We start from the raw sequence: 21638 nt of genomic DNA on the forward strand, positions 1-21638 counted from the left end.
TACACATTGTTTCTGAGTGTATAGGTGCAAATGAGTGCTAAGTAAGTGCGCGAACTTTCAGCGGGACAATTTTTGACAACGTAAAATTTTGACAACGTAGGAGTAAAATTTGTTTCCCGAAAACATGTGCAACCTTATTCCACTCTTATTTCTTATTAATACGAAAGGGTTCTTTTTCCTGGGCATAGGAGGAGGGGGATGAAAATGTGTGGTTTATATTAATCACAGTGCTATGCTGCACACAACGAGGCACTTCTAAAAAAAAAAAGGTACAGAAATTCTGATAATTGTCTAACAAGGCACAGCATTCTTTCCAGTTGCCCTGCCGCACACCGAGCCTCTTTAAAATCGCTTTAATACCACACTAATGCATTCCCGAGGAGAGATTTTATTAGATGCGATGCAAGCAGTCTTGTATCGAAGTACGAAGGCCTTGTGTATCCCTATAAAACGCTCCACACAGAGTTTTTTGAAAGTCGGCTTCACTGCTATACACATGTGCATTGCGTGAACACCAGTTCAGGTATTCTCACGAACACAGCGCAACGTTACATACCCGCACAGGGGTGTTGAACAACACTTTGTATAAAGATATTTATGCTTCTTCCTCCCAACACTCCATGGATGGCCCAGACAAACCGCCGGCCATTTGTTTTTTCGCTTTAAAGACATATTAAGCTGCGGTGCCTGCCAAGGAATGCATAGGCATTCCATAAACCACGGCACAGGCGGAGCTATTGGCCGCGTATCTGATCCTTTCGTTGCAAATGTCGACGAAAGACGATAGCCGACTGACGCTCCTGCCAAGTAAATGCCTTCCTTCTCTTTCCCACTCACCTCTCATGCTGTTCCTTTCCCGTCTCGCTCCTTTCAAGATAAATACTGTAGGCGTTTGCTCAAGTCACTTTAAATTTACCGTGTTCCGCTGTTCCACGCCGGGTGCCTACAACCAAGTTGCCCTACTCCATGCGCGATCCAAGCAGAAGGTGGAACCAATCTAGTGGAACCTTTTGTTACTGACTGACCGAAAGAGCAGTAGTAGACAGAAAACGCTTTGCGGCCATGCCATCATTCCAGCGAATGATGTGCAGCTCTCAATCTAATATCGACATCTTCGAAAAAGAATTACTGCGATCGATTGGAAGCTGAGAGGACACTATTGTTACGCCGAGTTTTATTTCCTTGTCATTATTAGATAGTTCACAATAAAGCTAGACACGATTGGTGATTCCCGCCTGCTCCCCACACGCGGACTTCTACGCAAGAAGTACGGTTGCGGAAGGCGGCTGTAACTCGTGTTTCATCGGAAATATCCCGAACCAAACTAAATGAAGTTGGACTGCTCAAACGTGTACATAACTGTGAGAAGTTTTATCTCAGCAGTTGTCATGGGCAACGCCGTTTTAGTACAAAACATAAATCCGTTGCTCCTAAGCCATTCCGGCAGCGTCACAACGTCACCGCGAAACATACTGCTAGCCCCACATTTGTTCACTTAGATAAAGCTGTAGTCCTTCCGTTTCATTATACTAGTAAACTGAGAGGTAGGCTAAATCGTAAAATTACAAACAATCGTGTTTTTTTTCTGCCTTAGTTTGGAGTGCGGCTGGACAATGGGCCAGGGCGCACTCCAAACGACCATTAAAGGCCAACTGCACTCAAATTTCACCTCGACCAAATTTATTTTGATGTGCAGTAAGTATCATTAAATCAGCTGGGACACGAGTGGTAGCCCCGTGAAACGCCCCGTTAATCAGTCAGAAGCGTTTAAAAAAGCTCCGCCGCAGACCACGCTGCACCTGCCGGCGGACCGCGTAAACAGCCATGACGCGCCTGTGACGCTCCGGCCGTACGGGGTTTCTTCCTCTGGCCAGCCACGCAGCTAGAGAAACAGTCGAGCTTTGCTGCGAACGCTTCACCCATCTGCTTCCTCGTACGCGCGCAGAGCTTGCGCGCAGGCTTTCTCGCGAGCTGCTGACCATCGGGCCGCTCGCTGGACGGCTGCAACATCATTTTAACGGCCGCGCTCTCGTCGATTTCGGTTTCGAAATCGCCGATTTTTGCTGACCGCTTGCGACGTCCACGCGCGTGTTTCAGCTGTTGTATTTTGCATGTTGCTTTCTTTTTCAGCCGACTATACGTAAATCGCGTTTTGAAGAGGTCGAAATTTTGAGTGCAGTTTGCATCAAGCATTAAACGCACATTAGCAGGCATACGTACCTCGCAGGGCGTGCACATTAGAAGTGCACATTACAGGCATGCGTATGTCGCAAAAGGACTTCTACTTACGTGTGGCGTGCACTTCCAGTCGAGCTCCCTTTGCTGAAAGAAATAATCAGGAGCGCTGTTGTCAGTGGCAACACGCGAGCGCCGCTTCAGTTGCTTCTTTTCACATCAATTTCATCTATCAAACCAGGTACGCTGTATTCACAAATTTATGCAAGAGGTGTCTCAAATTCAGTGAGCAACGGAACATCGGTCTGCAGCAATGACCAAAAATGTCTCGAGCATTTCACAATAGTCGGAGTGAAAATTATGGAGGAAAACAAACATTGGATGTAAAAAATACTATCTATAGCTGTCTATTAAGCATAAAACGTGCCGAGGGTTAAATTTAATGTTGGACCTAGCGCGTTATAAATTTCTCATTTCCAAACTGATCAATGCCGTTAGGTTGAATAATACAAGAAACTCTCAATGAACCGGCAAGACTTGGGGCAGTTATGTTACTTAACTGCCTACTAAGCACCTTTACAGGTGGTATGGCGATTTCTTTAGAGGCCAAAATAAGCGTTGTCAGTGAGATGAGTGACCGAAACCTTCTTCTTTCTGAGCTGCACTTCAGGGGTGACGACATTATTCTGGTGGAGATGCTTTCGGCACAAGACACATGCTAAATATAATCGGATCATACCTCAAGTTTTGTCGCATTCTCCGGGAGGTCGTACTCTTCTACGCATCGGATGCAGTTTCTTCTCTCCTCCTGCGACAAGAGATTTCTCCTCCTTATAATGTATAGGGCAATGCATCTAACGAGCAGGACATAGTAACCAGCAGGACTGCAGAAGCAACTGTCTGGCGTGGTAGAACCAAGGCACGTCGTGGGCTCTCAATCCAGTTATCCGTTAGCCACGCTTACTGCGCCACAAAAACATCACGGGTCAACAAACGTTTTTAAGTGCAGATCACTTTAGGGTCTCGTCTTGTCATTGTAGCCGGCTCGCTGGACCCCAGTAGAGCCACAGCCTTCCGCCGTAGTGGCTGTCATCGGTACGTCCCACAAAGGCTTCGAAAGCCAAGCGGTTTATATGGTCATAAGCGTTCGAAACTCGTGAACCGCTGGCGCTTGTCGTACATCTCCCCGTTGTTTAGCCCTAAGAAAACTGCTGGTACATTTGAGTCAAAATATACGTAATTAACCGGCAGCACCAAGAAAACTGCAGGTAAATTTGAGTCAAAATATACGCCATTAACCGGCAGCATCCACGTTCATTTAGTTGGGAACGCTCGTTGGGTTGGTTTTTACGATAGTAAGCGAAAAAAAGTGGCAGTGCAGCGCCGGAACGTGCGGGAGGAAAAGCAAGCAGAGAAAGAACAGAACTCCAGCTGGCGCAGTTTCAGGCAGGGGGCGCGCGAGTACTGCGAAGGCGGGAAATTTGAATTGCATTGGGAGGCAGCAGTGAGCGGATAACGGCGCTACAGCCCATTATGGCAAATCACTGCTCTGCACTTCCGACTGCTTTCACATTAAGTGAAACGGTTTTATTTTTTTTATTTTGTTTTTATCCTGCCATGGCAACCTGCGCGGCTAAATTAGACAATATGGAACCGGGAACCTTCAGGCACGCGGAACGCTGTAACCGCTCTCGAGTGTCTACCGAACTGTACGAGTGCTGCGGACAGGCGTAGCTCCAACGCGGAAGCTGGCTGAGCCGGGACAGCCGTCCGGGCGAAGCGGCGAGTTTCGCTTCGATGGGCAGTGCCTGGCAGCTGGCCAGTCTTCACATTAGTCTTAATTAAATCTTCAATTTACTTAGGACAAGGTAGCAAGTGGCTGTTCAATGCGAACTGTTGTGCTGTGGATAGGTGGCTGTGCACGTTTGTGACTGCGAAGTCAGATCATGAGTACATGCTGACATTTTTTTTTTAAAACCTGACAGGTGTACGGCGGTATATCGGACGTGCTAGAAGGCGTCTTTATATCGCGTTTTTAGCAGTCGCTGCAGTTTTCCGTCTGTTCGGGATAGAAAATGCGAAACAAAAAATCAGCATTAGCACAAAGATTTTGCAGTTACATAGGCAGTTTTTTACCGCTACAAATTCGTCCCGGAGCAGCAGGCCACTATGGCATTGCTTTTGACGGAGTCCTGTCTCGGCAAACATGGTGATTAGATCGCAAAATCTCATGTGGACCTGCCAGGGACTGTATCAAGGTTGAATACGGCACCTTCGTGCAACCTGCCTCCATTGTGTCCGCGATCCAGATCTGCAACGCTCGGTTCATAAACCGTTTCATCGACAACCCTTGCACTTAATACAAGATGCCAATTCGTTCGTGTACCTATGCACTCGTGTATCGTTCCGCCACAGGACAGACTTTCGAATTAAGAAGAAAAAGATCGAGGGCATGTCATTTGTGGTCAATGCCTAGTAGTATAAAATGCACCTAATGACGAAAGTAAGCGCCTGATAACTGGATGTTATTAGGCGAGTATAGGCCGCTCTTAAAAACTTACCGTCGGCCGGTGAAACGCGCTGCAGAGGATTATGGCGGCCTCCTTTGGTGTGTACTGAAAGAAAAATACATGAATAAAATAAAACAAAGCAAACAAATAAATAAAAAAAAACACTGCATACACGTACGTTTACATCATTGGCTTCTTGCACTGAGATCAATAACTCTGCCAACTTCCGGATACAAAGCTAAATGCTATAGCTTCTATTGATACAAAGTAAATAGTAGGCGATGGACGCGAATCTTAACAGCATCGCACATTACCGGGTATCTTGCGGGCAGCCCCTGTAGAAGCGATTGCCACTCTATGGTTTTGCTATTAAGCCGTGTTTTGATGGAGTGTTGCGCTATAGCCTGCCTGTCCTGCAACAGCTATCACGTACAAATAAAAGACAGCTGGAGGCGGCGAGAAATAACTGTCTCAGAAAGTGCCTAGGACTTCCTAAAGGCTCGTCGTGTTCTGGGACAATTGGTGGAGCCGGTTGCCTCCCCATGGACGTACTATACGGCTTCAAGAAAAGCTCCGCGTTCACTTGAGGCACATGCTACATGCAAAAACCAATCTCTTGTCCCTCTTTGCTATTCAAAACCCAAATTCTAGCTTTGGGCAAACCATTAAAAAAACCTTAACGTCTCCATTCCAACTCAAGCCCCAAGACCATGCCACGCCACTTCTCACCCTGGACTCTGACGTCCCTGCGCATAAAATCATTCATACCTGGAATTGATTGGAAAAAGCATATGCCTCAAATTGGCCTACTCCAGATGACGCTTTCCCACATTAACAGGCTTTATTCGGCAACGACTCACGTTTATACAGATGGATCGGCAACACCTGAGTGCAGTTCCTCTGGAATGTTTATTCCATCAGCTTACAAAGCATTGTCATATCGGCTTGAGCGACCGACTTTTCCTGCGTCGGCAGAGCTACACGCTATTAGAGAAGCCCTTCGATACATTTAACGCCAGCCGCCGACATAACACACTATTTGGCCTTACGTACTTACGCACCGAGCACTTACGCACCGCATTCACCGCTCGCAATTCCCCTCGCCAAATTGTCTACTCTGCGGGGACCTAGCCATGCTGGTCCACTCCATGTGGGCCTGTCCTTAAGACCCCTTTCCACACATAATTAATGAAAAGCAGTGGGAGGGCGCTCTGGGCAGCTCGGACCCAGAGGTCCAGATACTTCTGGTCACCCATGCTGCAAACGTCGCTACCGGCCTCAAAACGGCGGCCACACCGCTTCCGTAAACCAGACTAAGGCTCAATAAAGTGATTCCTCCTCCTCCTCCTCCTCCTCCTCCTCCTCCTCCTCCTCCTCCTCCTCAAGAGAAGCTCTCCAAAGCCTGAAGTGCTAGCTGTTTCAGCTTCCACGAACATGCCCAGCGCGAACTGAAGTATTTACATCATCTCGCATACGTCACTGGGCACCGGGTAACCCTCCAGTGGAGTCCAGGGCACAGTGGCATCACGGAAAATGAGAAAGTGGATGAGCCTGCCCGCAGGGGCCTACAAATGCGGAACAGAAAGAAGGCCTTCTTCATGAAGCATGATGCCTCAACACTTACGAAGACACTAACGTTGGCGTAAAGGAACCGTTTGTGGTGCTTCCCGGACTACCATCACGGTTTTTTACTTGACATAGATCCATATATTAGAATGAGGCTGCCAGAACGTCTACCCCGTCTACTGGAGACGTTACTCCATAGGCTCCGTCTCAACGCAGGATTAACGAACTCCTACCTGCATCGTATGGGCCAGACATCAAACCCATACTGCGATAATTGTGGCTCAACTGAAAAAAGTCGAACATATATTCCTCGAGGGCTCTTCTTAGGCCGAATCACGGAGCCGTTTACAGAATGGAATTGATTGTCTCCACCCTGGACCAATGACACTGAGACTGTTACTTATTATACCTCCTTTTAAGTGCGAATGCACTTCTTAAGCGACCCTGAAGCTGCGTCCACCGGCGATGTCCGCGCACGTGGAGATGGGCGCGCGCAGCCTGGCCGCTGACATGGCACATACCCACGTGGGGGATTGGCCAAGAATCGGGCGTGAGAAGGGCTAATGCACCTGCTTAAAGGAGTACTGACACGAAATTTCAAAGCTGAGATCCGCTCTAGCAATCAAGTACAACGACAACACAAATAGGTGTCTGTGAATAAATGCATCTTTCTTTCTTTGTAGTTGTGTGTGTGTGTGTGTGATCTCTCTTTCGCGAACATTACCGAACCGCGCAAATTCAACTCGTGCATTCGCACTTTCACATTCTTCCCCTCGGGGAAATGCGGGGAATTTTTCTGCACAACGCAAAGCCCTGTCTGCATTATTCGACTTCCTCCAGGAAATCGGTGTGCCTACGACGTTGTAGCCTTCACGTCATTTCAATAAACATATTTAACTCGATGCCCTGGAGCAGGACTGTATTTTCTAATTTTTTTTTTCTTCTGCGACTCTTCTTAACTGCACCTGCTACCTTTTTCCCCTCTCCTCCTCACCCTGCAGAGTAACATGTCGGCGAACTCATGTCGGCAAACCTCTCTGCTTTTTCCTCTTTAATGAATAGTCTCTCTCTCTCTCTCTCTCTCTCTCTCTCTCTCTCTCTCTCTCTCTCTCTCTCTCTCTCTCTCTCTCTCTCTCTCTCTCTCTCTCTCTCTCTCTCTCTGTCCGTTTACGTCATTTCATGCACCTGTCTTGCATATCTTTCTCTGTTTGAGGTGATGCAATGGTCTTCTGTCACTCACCGGCTTGACGCATGCTTGGCGCATCTTGACAACCTAGAACGAATGGGAGAAGGATAGAGAGATAGAGCAGATAAATAAGTGTGTCGGTGACAACAGCAGCAACAGCAGCAACAATTAACGGAAACAAAAAACAGCTGAACACTGAGTATTTTCCCACAGGTATAGCTGGATTGAAGAACTGGAAATAAGACTTCCTATGTCTTTTTCTGATTTTTTAATGCGTAGCATTCTTTGCCGACTACCCCCACAGCCAGACCATGTAACGCCCTTCATTTCCACAAAAATGCAGGTATCGCGGAAGTTCCACCTGTAATCGTTATAATAGCTCAAATGGAGATAACTGGTCACAGGAAATTTTGAAAAACTAAAAATAACAAAAATATAAAAAAGGCGAAAAAAGGTGAAACGGGTAACGCGCAGATATCACAAAAGTTACACCTGCAGTCGTTATAATAGCGTAAATAGAGACAATTGGGCGAAATTGTTTTTTTGAAAATCTCAAAAATAAGAAAATATAAAAAATACCGAAAATGGTGAACCGTGTAATGCCCTGCATTTCCACAATAATGCAGATTTCGCGAACATTTCACCTGTAATCATTAAAATATCGTAATTTGAAATAATTGGTCGGGTAGGATTTAGAAAAACCAAAAAGAAATGGCTGTAAAGAATTCACACTCAAGACAAATGGCATACGAATGCTAAGCAAGAGTCGACAATTCTCCGAATTTCTGCAGAATTTTTTTTCTTTTTGCCTTCAGACACTGCCGCTGACATTTTGCGAAGGGTTGGCTGATTCTTCGCAGCGCAGTCGGTTCTCGTAGCCGGCGCATCTCCTCAGCCTTGCACGCACTTCCAAGCCTGCGAGCGATGGCATGCGTGCTTCTAAACCCGCATGCGTGGCGGTCCCATCAGAGAGCGTTTCATCATTCGAAACAAGCTGGAATTGGCCGCCGAAGCACGGCGATTGCGTTATCCCCGGGGCCACTTATGCAGACTTCCCACAATCGACGCGGTCGCGTCGGCTTTGCGCACGAACTACAGGTTTTCCCGCTCAATTTAATCCAATCGCCATACAATTTAATCCAAGCGCCAGCCAATTTAATCAAAGTGCCATCTAATTTAATCCAAACGCCATCGAATTTAATCCAGGTGCCAGCGAATTTAATCCAAGTGCCAACCAATTTAATCCAGCTGTTGGAAGGTTGTTCAGGGGTGTTTTGTGCGGCATTAGGCGAGCTTTGCGGGCTTTGATGCGCGTGATGTGATGAAAACGTGGTGTTCATTGATGTCTTACGTGCGAAATATCATATGCGCAGTAGCTTAATGGACATTTACTAACATCTGCAGATCAGGAGAGCGGTATCGTGTGATCCGTAGGTGGCTTCGGGTGATCGTCTGCGAGATCGTCAGAAGTGTCGTCTGCTCGCGTATTGTTACCCCAGCAGATTTGCCACCGTATTTTTACGCGAGCAGACGACACTTCTGTCACCAGCAGGCGATATTTCTGACGATCTCGCAGACGATATTATAATTCGGAAATATTGCTTAACACTGCAGAAAATCATTAATAAATTTTTACCAACGAAATGTCTTAAGGCATCGTTACGCGAGGAGCAGAATATAATTCTGACGCGAGTTACACTACGCTGGCACGTCGGGTGGCGTAACAATACTGGAACAGACGATACGTCTAAGAAACTCGCATACGATCACCACACGGCACTGACGGAGTAAAAAGACCGCTGTCCTGGCCTACGGGTGTTAGAAAATGTCCCGAGGAATACCGAAGAAAGCGCCGGGTGAGGGCAAGAAGAAGTACAACACCGTTTCAAATGTCGACAGAGCCCGGATAGTTGAGGTTTATGGGCGCGGTGGTGACTTAAAGCTTCTAGCTGAGACGCTTAGCATAAACGTCAAGAAGGCCATTGAGAACATCAGTCCCGTTGAATGAGCAGCGTATGACAGACACAACTTTTCGTTAGTTCGCGCTGCCATTAACATGGAGAATATGTAACCACATTCAGTACGATCGCTACATATTACACCTCGAGATATCGCGAGGTGTCGTAAGACTGTTCACTTGTTCCTTGTGTGCTGTAATGTGAAAGACCCACTAAATAAAGGATTTCACATGGTCGAGTCATATACCCGTTATGACCGCATGCAATTTTATAAGACGTGCGGATCGTGTGTCATGAAAACGAGTAAATCAAAGGGGCGGCTCTGGTTAATCCAAACGTCCATCGAATATTTAATCCAAGCGCCAACCACTTTAATTCTTTCGCCAACAAAATTTATCCAGGTACCACAAGAATGTTCAGAAGAGTTTTGGTCGAAATTGGGCACAGCTTTACGGACTTTATTGCGAGTGGTGTCGTAAAAACGTGGTGATTCTTGATCCATTATGGGCAAAATGTCTTATGCGAACAGCTCAATATACATTTACCAACACGCGCAGACCATTGCTGTGAGCTGATCGTCTGCAACAGTACCGTCGATAACACACGTCAGAAGTACTGTCTCATCTTCGCGTAACAATGCCTTCACAACTTCCTTTGATAAAGACACATTACATAAATGCCCTTTGCATTTTGATTTTCAATACTTCAATGCTTTTATGCAGGGTTAAGCAATATTTCCGAATTATAATATCGTCTGCGAGATCGCCAGAAATATCACCTGCTAGCGACAGAAGTGTCGTCTGCTCGCGTAGAAATACGGTGGCAAATCTGCTGGGGTAACAATACGCGAGCAGACGACACTTCTGACGATCTCGCAGACGATCACCCCAAGCCACCTACGGATCACACGATACCGCTCTCCTGATCTGCGGATGTTAGTAAATGTTCATTAAGCTACTGCGCATATGATATTTCGCACGTAAGACATCAATGAACACCACGTTTTCATCACATCACGCGCATCAAAGCCCGCAAAGCTCGCCTAATGCCGCACAAAACACCCCTGAACAACCTTCCAACAGCTGGATTAAATTGGTTGGCACTTGGATTAAATTCGCTGGCACCTGGATTAAATTAGATGGCATTTGAATTAAATTAGATGGCACTTGGATTAAATTGGCTGGCGTTTGGATTAAATTGTATGGCGATTGGATTAAATTGAGCGGGAAAACCTGTAGTTCGGCTCAAGGCCCCGCGACTGACGTGCGGAGAAGCCAGTGGCATAGGGCAGCGGGTGGTTTCCTCGTCGCTGGTAAGCCGAGTGGATTTTGTCTATGGAGATACGCATACCTGATTGCGGCAGAAGATCCGCGAATTGTGTGTAGGCAATGTATTTTCGCGGTATATGCGTGCTCGGTGAGCGTGGTAACTTAATACTCATTTTCTTCCTGGCCAGCGGTAAGTTAGCGCGTCCAGCGCAACGGGTCCGTCACGGGTTAAGCCTGTTACAGAGTTGTACGCCGTGGCACTACTCGGCTCCACGTGAGCGGAGCTGCCTTGTTTTTATCGTGTTCACCCCGTTCGCTCCTAAGGCTGGACTGCACAGCAACATTAAGCAGAGTTTAACCACGGAGTACGCTATGCCATTTCCAGATGTGGCCGCAGACGGAATTCGAGGATGACTAAGAAAGTCGGCGCTTTAATCAGGCCGTCTTAATACTGAGAGGGGTGCCGGAATGCGGTAGAGATTTGTAAGGTTATTTGTAACCAATATATTGTTGTAATCTGTATTTGTAACCAATATAATTTTAGGAATCGAGACCTAGGGTTAATACCTTTTCCCCCGACAAACCGTGCATTCGATGGGCTAGAACACTGCATGCCCACTTTCTTAGGACACCTACAACGTCAAAACGTCGATTTGTGCACTATTACTAAAAAAGAGTTCAAGATATATCTTATCCGAATATGAAGTGATTACCCCCGTTTTTTACACTTAAAGGGACACTGGAGTGAATTTGTCAAGCTCCCGTTTTTGCTTGGACTGCGTAGACTGGCTCAAATTAGCACACTTTTCATCGTTTATCCGGTTGACAAATCGGTAATTATTTTACAAAGCGCGAAAGAAGAAAAACTACCATGCGCGGTTTGCGGCGGCCGCACCAACTAAAGCTGTGACGTTAGGAGGAGCGGGCACCGTGATTGGACGATGCCCAAGGTGAGCAACCAAACAAGTTTCGGTTTCGGTTTCGGTTCTGTAAAACACAACTGGTGGCGTTGTTGGATGGGCATTCTCAATAACTCAGTAATCATCGTACCGCGCTTCTGCCATGTTGTCAGCTGTGAAAATGCACAAAGATAAGCCTCCCAGGACGGCTTGGAATCGTAGCATTCACTAGCCGAGGCCTACGCAGTGCATGGACGCCCTCCGCGTACCCGCAGACGCCCAAATGTCATGCGCTATTCCCCCATATTTGGAGCTTGCCTCACTCATGCCTGTACCGTAAAAAGCGTGTTCGCACCAGGCCAAGGGTCTGTTCATTCTGGCCTGTGCCCACTGCCCGCAAGCAGTCGGTGCTTATGGCAACAGCACGCCAACGAGAACTCGCTAGCGCGCCAGTGCCAGCCTGCGCGCGTTCTGTGAGCTAGTTCGTGGAGCCATGAACGTTGCGGCCCAAAAAAAGGTGAACTCAATGTAGAAAACATCGGCAGAAAACGAAAAAGTTAACTTACAAAAAAAAAAAAAAGCACGTACCCGCGGGGACTCGAACTCGTGACTTGCAAAACACTTGCGACAACACACCTAGCGCCCCAGACAACAAGGCCACGAGACCGGCACAGCCGATCTTGGTAATATAAGGTATATATTGTACAACACGTTTACAATTTTATTTAGTTTTGGCATTTCAAGCAGCTTAGGTGACTATTTGTTGTATTGCGCTCGTGCAGTAAGCGTACCTCGAGTTTCCACAAAAGCTCACGTCTAGCAATTGCATTTCGTAGACGGAAAAGCGTTCGCAGATGCGTAGTCGTGCTGCTGACCGCTGTGGTTGTTCGCCCAGCGGAAAAAAGTGCTTCCCGCACCCTAGTTTTACTCTGTACGGGAAAAATATCAGTTGATTTTATTTCCTTAGTACCTATATTGACTTCGCTGACTCTTCTCCCGCCTTCAAGAGGCCTTATATTTTCCTACTGGCGTACCAGTCAGCGAAGCGTCGCATGTGCGCTTGTGCAGCGCTTGTGTGAAGCGACCTTGACTTGGAGCTAGATACAGTGTACAAACTAACCAAGTAAAGAAAGACACATTCTTCCATTCACAAACGTGTCCTGGCTTCGTTTAAACTGAGCGAACGAATTGCGACGACCCGTCGGAGGCCGGCGGACAAAACGCTGGGCCGACTGACTCTGTCTGAAGGCCGGGGAGCCGTGCAGTAGCGCAGCCAATTGCGAGCTCGGCACCTCCTGACGTCACACGAAAACGCCACAGAAAATGGGCGAGCGTAAAGAGAGGAGGACAGCATTTTCGAATTAATTTTTCTACTAAATAAAATCGCGTACACGCGCCCAGAGTGGTCGAAACATGGCCTGGTGACCCCGGGCTACAATTTGCGCTAGTAATCCCGCAATGTTTACATATCACTTCAGTGTCCCTTTAAAATGTCGCAGAAATTGCATTGTTATGTAGTATATCGCTTGTTCAATGTCCGTGTGTACTTTACTTTAATTACCACATTTATGCTGGTGAAAGAATTTTGTTGATACATTGGCAATACGTATATATTTAGTGACAAATTTTATTTATGCGTTTCACCTGCCGCGGTGGCTCAGTGGCTAAGGCGTTGCGCTGCTGAGCACGAGAACGCGGGTTCGATTCCCGGCCACGGCGGCCGCTTTTCTGATGAAGGCGAAAAGCAAAAACGCCCGTGTGTTCGATATTTCGGCGCACGTTAAAGATCCCCAAGTGGTCAAAATTCTACCGGAGCAAAGATCCCCAGGTGGTCGAAATTAATCCGGAGCCCTCCACTACGGCGCGCCTCATCGCTGCGTTGCGTCAGCGCGTTCAATTCTAAAATCAGTCTATTTATGCGGTCCCAGTATGCACACCTTCACTGTATACGCTAAATTATTCTAACATACGTGTGCTCTTGTGCATCCTAAACATGAATGTCGTCTTGCGTTTTTAAGAAAGCATATGATATTTTACGCGTTGCTCACGTGTATTTGTATTTGTTCATTTTTAAGATTTGCTTGTTTTCATCGGTGACAAGAAGTAGGCAGGAACACTGTCAAGCTACTGTGCTGTAGCTTTTTGTTCCTGTCCAAGCATTTCTTTTGCTTTGTTTTGTAAGAGGAAAAATGTGAAATAAAGTAAAGTTTAAGTTTGAAGGTCCAGCTAAAGTCGAATCTACACGTGCAGTGACGCAGACGTTCGCCGGTCGACAAAAAAAAAAAAGAGGAAAATTTCTACGATAATTCCCAGGGCTGTGCTTTGCTTTTTGAGGCTAGAGTAGGTTGCTTACTAACTAAGAGCTTTGTGGGGAAGTATTCACAAAATGATGGGGCCTGCGTGGTCTGCGGAAAAGAAACAGAAACTACGCAGCACATAGTGTTAGAATGCGAGGGTATCCATCCAAATCTACATGAAGGGAATATTGGGCTTCCAGAAGCCCTAGGATTTAAAAGTAGCACAGAGGAAGTTAACTTCAAATCTCGAGGGGACGAAAAGAAGATTAGATTGCTGGTGGACGAAAAGCAGAGAGGGGAATATTGCCTAGGACAGCTACAACCTGTAACAGGAAAAAAAAAAGTATTTTGTGCCTGTCCTAAGCAGCGCTAGTATTAAACCAAGAGTTCAAAACATGGGTATATCAGTCCTTCCTGGTAAGATGACACATCATCGCCTCGCTGCAAAGGGGAAACCAATAGCAATCATCATAAATCATCCCCATCATCGACACGACGTCACAGATTAGAAACGCTGCAAACTCCTCGTGGAGCTCAGCCTGTAGTTCCATTGTAAGCGTATACCGCTTTGATTTCTCCGTTGAGAAGTGGGCTCGAGGCCGTGCACACGCTTTGCTATTCTTCCCCTAAGACCCTGAAAGCTCGTCGGGCCATCCGTTGAATGTGCGTGCGTTTTCGGACCGAATTGAAGGGGCCGAGTGTACCTTGCCTTGGTTTGTGTTCTTACATTGCCAGAGTTATGACGGCCTCGCTTAGCCACACCTGATGCACGATGATCATGTGATGCTGACAACAACAACCAGATTACCGTATTTTCGCGCGTATAACCCGTACCAAAATATGCGAACATTTCAGCGGCAAAGTAGGGGTGCGAATAATACGCGGTGTTTTTCCTTTGGTGCATCTTCCCGGAAATGCGCCTTGTGGCGTAAAGCTCCTACGCAGTAACACTGAATAAGCCTCCCATCACAGTGATTGCGCAAAGCATACAAGGACAGAGAAGACCTTGTGTACAACAGTGAGGAGGACTGTGGCTAAAGTGATGGCTGTAGAAAGAGCAGTGACAATGAGTGAATTGTGGCTTTCGCCTTGCAGTCAGTGTATTCTATTTGTTAAATATATGCTTTTTAGTGTACATATTATGTGATGTGTTGCTTGAGCAGTAGCTTTGGTGCAGCCTTTCCTGTATCAAATGTGCGGGCAGTACGCGAGGATTCTTTTTTTCTTTTCCGGAGGGCTTAAGTGGGGGTGCGGATTATATGCATGGGCGGGTTATACGCTCGAAAATACGGTACGCTCTACCGGTCACTTCAGTGACAACATGCGCATATCGAGGCGTTGTTTAGTTTCACAGACACATAGCCGTGCTTTGTACGCACGGCGTCCCGCCGCGGTGGCTCAGTGGCTAAGGCGTTGCGCTTCTGAGCACGAGGTCGCGGGTTCGATTCCCGGCCGCGGCGGCCGCTTTTCTGATGGAGGCGAAAAGCAAAAACGCCCGTGTGTACGAGATTTCGGCGCACGTTAAAGATCCCCAGGTGGTCAAAATTAATCCGGAGCCCTCCACTACGGCGCGCCTCATCGCCTGCGCTGCGTCGGCGCGTTAAAACCCTACAATCAATCAATCAATACGCACGGCGTGTCATAAATATGCTGCCGAGAAATATTTGGTGTGCTTTGATCGTATGCTTATGGTGTTCCGTGAGCTGAGTGATTGTTTCCGTCATTTGGGGCGGAAATCTAGCCGATCTGGGGAAGACGATGCCCGTCCACGAGTGATTAATAGGCCGTCTTTGAGCATCCAGGCAAAGTGCGCTCAAGCCTGCAAAATACGAGCGAAAAATATAGCCAGTGCTTGCGTATTCGCGGCGATGTAACTGGCGGAGTTGGCATTAAAAAGAGGATTTTACCAGTACCGAGAAAAAAAAGAGACACTAAGGCAGAATGAAAAAAACCGTGCGACGTTCTCGATAATACAGTTAAACCTGGATATAACGAAGTTGACGAAAATTCGCGTTTTTTCTTTACATGGATGTTTCGAGCTAAGCCTCGCGTGAACAAAGCGCAAACGAAGCCAAAATGCTAGACATCAGTGAAGGTGGACTCACCCTTCGGGGATTTGGTTCACAGTGAAAAACTGCGTGATTTACGCCCACTGCTTTCCCACGAGCTTAGTCACACTTACCCGCGTATTCACAAGCGTAACTTAAGTATCACTTTTGCCTTTTGACACTTTTATGTGCAGTAACACGCTTCAAGAAACAAACTTATTCTGAAAGGGCGCCTTTTCGCCAACTCGATGGTCTTTTCCGCTCTCAAGATTGTTGAGAGGGTTCTAGCTGGGATACTGTATACCGGGCGCTGACGTTCTTCTTTCTCCCCAGTGGTGAAGACATTTAAAATTGCGAGCATGTCTTCAAAAGGCAAAACTTTTTGTTTTCTGGCAGCAGAACTCATCACCGACGAACCGACACCCCATATAGAGTGGATATGCGCAACTACACGCCGACAGGCAGGCCTAGAACCCAACCGACACAGCCCTCACACGTGGAAACGCACGGTAGTTTGCGGTGAGGGCTTAATTCTTTAAATTAGTGCATTTCTCCAGCCGACTTTTTAGAAAAAAAAATACAAAAACAATGACTCATCAGGGTAGCGAATTCTCAAGGTAAGTGTCCCAACGCCTTCGTTACATGACCAAGCAAACAAATGAGCTTCAGAAAGGGTGTTAATGGGGAATTGAGAAATTTCATTAAATCCAGGAATTGGTTGCATAGAGGTTCGTTACATCAAAGTTTAACTGCATTGCCTGGAGCTCACAGTGCACGGCGTCTAAAGCAAGCAAATTGTTCGTGCGACCGAGTGAAAAGTTGAACTTACGTCTAGTCTCCGAGGAGGGAAGCCAAGGTCGTAGTCCTTGACGCACTTCTTGCACGACAGCACGTCGTCCGTCTGTGGGAGGAAAGTAAGTCTTAGAAGAACAGCACCGGACACGGCACGAAAATGCACAGAGAGGGCGTTCACGACATTGCGGGGACCATCCAAACTGGATTTTCGGGGTTGTAATTGAAAACAAGGACATTCAGACGTCAGCTCAAGATTCAGAAGTTAAACTGTTTACAGAAACGAACGCTCGTAAAACGGAGCAGCGTAACGTGTATCAAACATTATAGGTAATTTGAAGCTGGATTATTACACAAAATATAGGAACATCTTGTGCAGGCCACCGACTCGGCCGGCAGAATGGATTGACTTGGCACAGTTTCAAGAAGCCGAAGAGAGGCGATGGAAATTGATGCGCAAAAACGGGTTCCCTGAGGTGCACTTCGCGTACAAACAATGTCGACGACAGTTCTGCGTGACTTCCGGGGCAGGTGTGTGTACGATGCTAAGTCCACAAGCCACTTCCGTCTCTGCCTCAGTTTAGTAATACTCTTTGTTATCGGCATTTTGTTCCGGCGGACAGTCGAAGAAGCACACACCGCATACGGCGGCCCTACCGTCGAGGTTAGAGCGGTTGATGCCGCTACGTCCAAGGAGAAAATTGCATCAATTTCCAGTCTCAGTTGCTCGCAGCACGCCATGTATAAATCGCTTCTCAAACAAGGACCGCGTCTGCAAAGACGGCCGCAGAAACGAGTTGTCCGCGCTTCCCACCACGCGAAGCCGTTGGGAGGAAACTAGAGCGCGACGGTTAGACCGAGAGACACGCCAGGTTGCATGGACGCTTGGATAGTTCGATATGGAATTGCGACCGCCCGACAAGTCGCCACTCGCTGACGACTGCTCGACGTCTCTTTCGAACTCGCCTTCTTCGGTCACGGCTCGTGAGAACAGGCATCGGTTGCAAACGCGCACCGGCTAGACATTATCACCGGGCAGACTGTATGTAACAAACAAACAGAAGCAAAAAAAAATCGCGCATCTCCACGAAGTGAATCATGAAGAGTGGGCGAAGCACTGGGGATCGTTCTCACCGTAAATCACCCGTGTCATTGCCCACTCGCGCATGTATATGAGTGACAACGCGTGTGTACAGTATATACAATTCCAATGCAATCCAATCCGATACAATTCAATTTAATCCAGTTTAATCCATTTCAACCCAAATCCAATCCTATCCATTTCAATCCAATACAATCCAATGCTCCTCGCGCACGCGCAGCACTGTGTACACGGACGCCAAGCCCCGGACAGAGCGAGGTCCTAAGCGGCTTCGCCCCTAAAAGAATCTTAGTTCGGAGTGTATATGGGCATACATCAAAAATGGCTATGACCCGGATTGCGTCGGGATCCGGGCGCTATTGTTGCTGCGCACATGCCTCGAACATTCATGTGCGGCCTGTGCGGGCCAGGGGTAAGAAGGTGCAGAGAACGAGACTGCAGGAGTCCGGCGTGGACAGGCGGGGGTCCACTAAAAATAACGCCGCCTCACACAATTGCCCGCGAGAAAAGCGGAGACAGTCGAGCACCGCGGTAGGGCGGTGGCTCGCCGAGCGACCACACCGTGTCCCCGTGGCCGGCCTGCCCTGCGTGGCGCATTGAAGCCGTTCGTCCCTGCCCCCGCCTATCTGGTCGGCGGCGCCTTCTTTCTAAGGGTATCGCGCGTGAATTGCTCTAAATTTAGCGCCTCGCAAACGGACGCCGCTCGGACAATGAGTGCGGCGGCGGCTGTGGGGACGCAGTCGGCAAGACTGCGGCAGCCACTTGTTTATTCAAGCGGGTCCTGCAGCGCACCGTTCTATTCCCTTCCTACGCTTTAGTGCATACTCTTTCGCTCTGGAATAGTCAGGAAATGTTTGCGTCGGCACCGGGCAAAGAACGAGGTTCGCGTCATGCCTCAATGGCATCATGCGTGTGGCGCTTATGTCGGCCGAAAAATCGCAACTCATCAAACAGAAGGTACCGAATGTCTCGGGGTATATCAAGCGGGGTCGAGGAGGAAGAGAGCGGCAGCGTTGTGATTGCAGCTGCCGAGCACGTTACATCCGCACCGTTTTTTTCTTCCTTCACCGAAGGCGAGGGCCAGTAATTGCAGACACGGAGGCTTGCTCGGATCAAAGATCACGGATTGCGCGCACGTGCGCCGTTTTGGCTATTGTTGCGGTCGGTTGTGGTCTGGTACAAGTGGTAGTAGCGGAGACAATGGTGACCCCGCGCATGGTGTAAGTGGGTGCATGCGGCGGTGCGGTTGAGGCGGAACCGTAGAAATTGCGACCTTGTCGCCTGAACGCGAGTGTGTCTGTGAAGTTGGTCGCAGTGGGAACATATCAAAATTGCGCCAATCTTAACTTCGAGGCTTCTCTGAATACAAAAATACCGGGCCAGCTCCATTAAGTGAAAACTGGGGAGGGGTGAAGCATGTAGTCTATAAGCGTATTCTTGGCGCCTTGGCGTTTTTCCCAACGGAGATGAAACCGTTAGGGGGTAGAGGTTACAGCTTTGCTGTAAAAGTCTCTTGCCTTTGAAGCACCAAACGCTTCAGCGCGAGGCGTAAACAAGTGTCCCGGTGTTTTTTTTTTTTTTTCAGTACGCGTTACATTCTAGCGCCAGGGGCAAACGAGTTTCCCGGTGTTTTAGTACCGTGACTACATGAGACGACGATTACGACGACGACGACGACGACGACGACGACGACAGGAGACGCCAACAGCCCCAACCCCTAAGGGGCTTCGCCCCTAAAATGTAGACCCAATTCAAACGGAAAGGGACGGCTGCACTGCGACAGCATGCACGGAAATGACGAAATTGGTGGTCACAAACACGCGCACGCCTCACGTCCCGGTATGACGGTATTTTCCTCCAATTTATGGTGTGAACATCTATATGGGATGAGGTATATAGTATGTCAACATATCAAGAAAGTTGCAGTACTTAATAGTATCTTAGTAACGCAGGCCATGCAAAAATCTTTATGTAGCCGCATTAGGGTAACATTGCTCTTTTATGAAAAGAAAATTACACAAATTACAGTCGAAAAACATATCAGACGCGTCCCGCATGGCGGGAACAACACGCCTACGGAACGTTCTGTTATCGTCGTCAGGCCTCACAACTTAACGTTAGACCTCGCGTCAGAGCGCTGTTTAATACACCACTGGGGTATCTGCTGCCCTGTGGGTATGCAATAATGTTGGCTCCACACACACAAAAATCGTAAATGTCTACAGGCTAACAGTGCCGCTGTGAAATAACAAAAGATAACGGCTGTGGAGGTCACAGTGCCTGAATGCTGCAGGTGTTCGCCTATCGCCTATCGCCTATCATTTTTTCAGGTTGGTACTATGCTGAGCTGTGTGTGCAAAATAAGCACTGCCAATGGGATAACAGTGGCTTAGTCGCTATTACTGCTGTAGGCGCATCACGGCCCAACGCGCATTGCGGTGAAGCTGCACTAACGGAAATACCTCGCATGCAATCCGCACCTCTACTTCACCCCTGAAATTTTCGCATTTTTTGGGTGCGGATTATACGCGCGAAAATACGGTAACTGGCTACAAAGCAACAAAATATCGTATTTCACTTTGCATCTTCGAATAAAACCGTGTTCTGCCGCTTTAGGAGCCACCTGGCGTTATCGCGGCTCTTGAAAAGGGACGCGAAAAGTTGTACTCACAATGTTTGCGTGCCTGTACCTCCACTCGCAGTCCTTGATGACTCGCCCCTTTGGCCCAATGGGAACCTGCGCAGGGGAAATGAACGTGTAAATGAAGGGATCATTGGATGGCCGTCGGCACACACAAAGAGCCTTGCGCGGATCAGTTCGCTACAAAGCTCTACTGCGCAAACTTCTCCGGGCCGCTTCACCGCTTTGTTGTACGTGCGATACATGCGAGCACACTTCACACGTCGCATGTTTCAAGTTCACGGCACCCAGGCGATCTCGCATTGTATCGCAGTATGCGACTTGGCCATGCTCGGAGGCCGTGCGGTCTACCAAGTTTTTCTTCTTGTTATGTGGAGCAAGTAATTTTTCGAAAGATTTCTTGACTACCGCGAAGAAATCCCCGGCCGTCTTCACTAACGTGAATCCTAAGGAGGGGCGAAGCATGCAGTGTATAAATGTATTCTTGCCGCCTTGGCGTTTTTGCCAACCAGACGAAAACGTTGGGGTGTGGAGGTATACAGCTTTGTTGTACAAGTCTCTTCTCTCGGGGCTCTACACGAGCGAATGTAAGCTATGTACGGGCAGGGCAGACCTACGCTATATTATTTGGGAATGTCCCCAGAAGAAGAATCCATTAGGTGCTTCGTTATTAATTAAGACCAACGAGCAGTGGGAGACCGTTCTGCGCAGCTCCGACCCGGACGTACAGAACTGGACCGTGGCCTCCGCGATCGGGTATACCGGCGGCGCACCGCCGGAAGCAAATCGCGGAGGCCACGGCTGGACTGTCCAAATGGCCGATGACGCCGCCAGAGCCCAAGGACTTCTGGCCGCCGTCTGAGGGGGGTGAGGAGGCTCCGCCTCCTTTTCTTCAAAACCATGTTGGACAAATAAATGTTGTTTCTCTCCTTTTTCTTTTCTTTGAAGCACGAAGCTCTCTATAGCGCGAGGCGTAAACGAGTGTTCCGGTATTTTTTTTTGTATGCGTTACGTTCTAGCGCGAGGAATAAACGAGTTTACCGGTGTTTTAGTACCGTGACTACATGAGATGACGATTACGATGACGACAGGAGATGCCAACAGCCCCAGCCCCCTAAGGGGCTTCACCCCTAAAATGGTGTGGGACTCCACGCGCGCGTGTGTGAGTGGGTTTCTGCGCATAGTTGTACGCCCCA

General features: G+C 48.0%; 2 protein-coding genes across 2 annotated transcripts in view; one reads left to right on the top strand and one right to left on the bottom strand.

The window, feature by feature from the left end:
* LOC144162888 (uncharacterized) overlaps positions 1-21638 on the bottom strand; it is a 66613-nt gene that overhangs the window by 17840 nt on the left and 27135 nt on the right. The window contains exons 2-7 of the mRNA XM_077693604.1: positions 20473-20538; positions 16737-16808; positions 7492-7524; positions 4737-4790; positions 2915-2983; positions 2290-2322 (exon numbers count right to left, since the gene is read on the bottom strand). Of these exons, the coding sequence (XP_077549730.1) occupies positions 2290-2322; positions 2915-2983; positions 4737-4790; positions 7492-7524; positions 16737-16808; positions 20473-20538 (327 nt within the window). The remainder of the gene's footprint in view (positions 1-2289; positions 2323-2914; positions 2984-4736; positions 4791-7491; positions 7525-16736; positions 16809-20472; positions 20539-21638) is intronic.
* The window catches only part of LOC144162887 (flavin-containing monooxygenase 5-like), a 61225-nt gene that overhangs the window by 15053 nt on the left and 24534 nt on the right, over positions 1-21638 (top strand). The gene's annotated exons all lie outside the window — the stretch shown is intronic.

Source organism: Haemaphysalis longicornis, unplaced genomic scaffold (assembly GCF_048455015.1).
Source record: "Haemaphysalis longicornis isolate Haplotype H1 unplaced genomic scaffold, Haemaphysalis longicornis Haplotype H1 scaffold_12, whole genome shotgun sequence".
Taxonomy (NCBI): domain Eukaryota; kingdom Metazoa; phylum Arthropoda; class Arachnida; order Ixodida; family Ixodidae; genus Haemaphysalis; species Haemaphysalis longicornis.